The 1,736-nt window shown below is 43.4% G+C and overlaps 1 protein-coding gene across 1 annotated transcript; it reads left to right on the top strand.

Annotated features, from left to right (window-relative positions):
* Positions 1 to 123: 123 nt before the first annotated feature.
* On the top strand, positions 124 to 893 carry FOXG_15672 (uncharacterized protein; the record flags this gene model as incomplete). Its single annotated transcript, XM_018395776.1, has 2 exons — positions 124 to 246; positions 324 to 893. 2 exons carry the CDS (start codon positions 124 to 126, stop codon positions 891 to 893), a joined length of 693 nt encoding a protein of 230 aa, XP_018256051.1.
* Between the last annotated feature and the right edge of the window lie 843 nt (positions 894 to 1,736).

The following is a 1,736-nucleotide window of genomic DNA, read 5'->3' as shown; positions in this document are numbered from 1 at the left end:
CCCACAGATTGAGTGAGTCTAGCAGCAAACATAGCTTTAGCGACCGCAGCACGGAGGAGGCAGATGACAACGAGAAAAATAATAAGAAGGGTAAGAATGGCCAGAACAAGAACAATCGCGACAATGCTAAGGGGAGGGGGAACGCTACCACCGATCCCAAGGCTTCTTCTCAGCAACGGAAGAAGGACAACACCACTCCTCCTAGCTCTCAGAAATTGCCCAGCACCGCCGTCAGGACCCCTACCGGTAAAGGGAAAGCAGCGGCGGTGGAGAAGGACGAGAGTCGTACAAGATGTGTATCTGACGATCTGCCTCGAAGTCAGAGCAGAAACAAGGATATCAGAGGGAAAAGAGACAAGGGTGATAGCAACGGCAGCAGAGATAGAGGCAGGAGCAGCACCAAGAGCAACACCAACATCAATGCCAACAGGAGCACCAACAAAACTAGCAGCAAAGCCAGCAGCCGGAGGACCAGCGCCAACAACGACAACGACACTGACAACGACAACGACAGCAAGACCACCGATAACGGCCATGCCAAGAGCGAAGGGAGGGAAAAGGCCACCAACGACAAGACTCAGAAGTCTCAGCAAGCCGGAACCCCTCGTCATGGCAATGGCACCAAGACTACTCCCAAGGTCAAGGCCTCTACCCGCACTTCTTCTGTTTACAACGCTCCTTCCGCTGCTCTCAGGACCAACTCTGCCTCCAGAGCTCCCGTCGGTACCCCTTCCAACGCTCGTCTCACGACTACACCTGGCTCCAGGACTCAACACTTGAACAAGCGCGCTGGTCACTCTCGATCCAGTTCTGGTCGTGAGAAGGCTGGACCATCTCCCAAGCCACAAGGGCACAAGAAAAGGAAGCTTTCTCAGGGCTCGGCAAAGGGTTAAGGCGGGGATTGTTGGAGAAGACCATCTGTATCTGAAGGATCTGCGGATATGTCTGTTTTGTTACTCTCATAGTTAAACGTGATACTTTACCTCATTATATACTTTTCTTTCACTCACATGTGCTCTTTCCTTGGTTATCATCACTTATGTCTTTGTAGGATTCAACATTTGGGTTATGTATAGGTAATATAAGTACTTGTGCATAGCTACCAGGCGTTTTTTTGTTTCCTTGAGTAGTACCTTGTTTTCGGTGTTCGCTCTGCTCGGTTCAGGTTTGCTGTTTGCTAGCAGATCTTTCTTGGTATGCTGAAAGAATACACTTGGCTTTTTTAATTACCCTCTAGTCATATCGCCGTGCCTCGGCACTACTTTGTCATGAAGCTTGTATCTTGTCCCTTGATTGCCTGCGCACGTGATGGTATAAACTTCATGATAAGTTATCCGCGGATAGAACAAGATTAGGTATATAAGATTATAAAGTACCTAAGTATATAGTAATAGTAGTTATATTAATAGTCTATAGGAGTTAAGTGTTCTATTATATTAATTCTTAGAGTATTTTATATTCTTATATATAGGGTAGAGTTATATATTTTATATACTTTATTTTTCTACTATATATATAGATAAATAAATAAGGACATAGGTTTTGGTATTATTTCTAATATTATATTTTAAGTTGCATATAACCCATGGCTTTATTCTTGTGTTTTAATATGTTATTAACATATTTATATTTAGTAAATATTATAACATCAAAATCGGTGCTACTTTCAACACAAAGAATTCAAATAATATTCATCCTGGAAGTAATGTTATTCCCATGACAAAGAAATAACAACC

The sequence above is a fragment of the Fusarium oxysporum genome, chromosome 8 (assembly GCF_000149955.1).
Source record: "Fusarium oxysporum f. sp. lycopersici 4287 chromosome 8, whole genome shotgun sequence".
Taxonomy (NCBI): domain Eukaryota; kingdom Fungi; phylum Ascomycota; class Sordariomycetes; order Hypocreales; family Nectriaceae; genus Fusarium; species Fusarium oxysporum.
The sequence above is the reverse complement of the archived record's forward strand: the minus strand, read 5'-3'. Positions and strand labels throughout refer to the sequence as shown.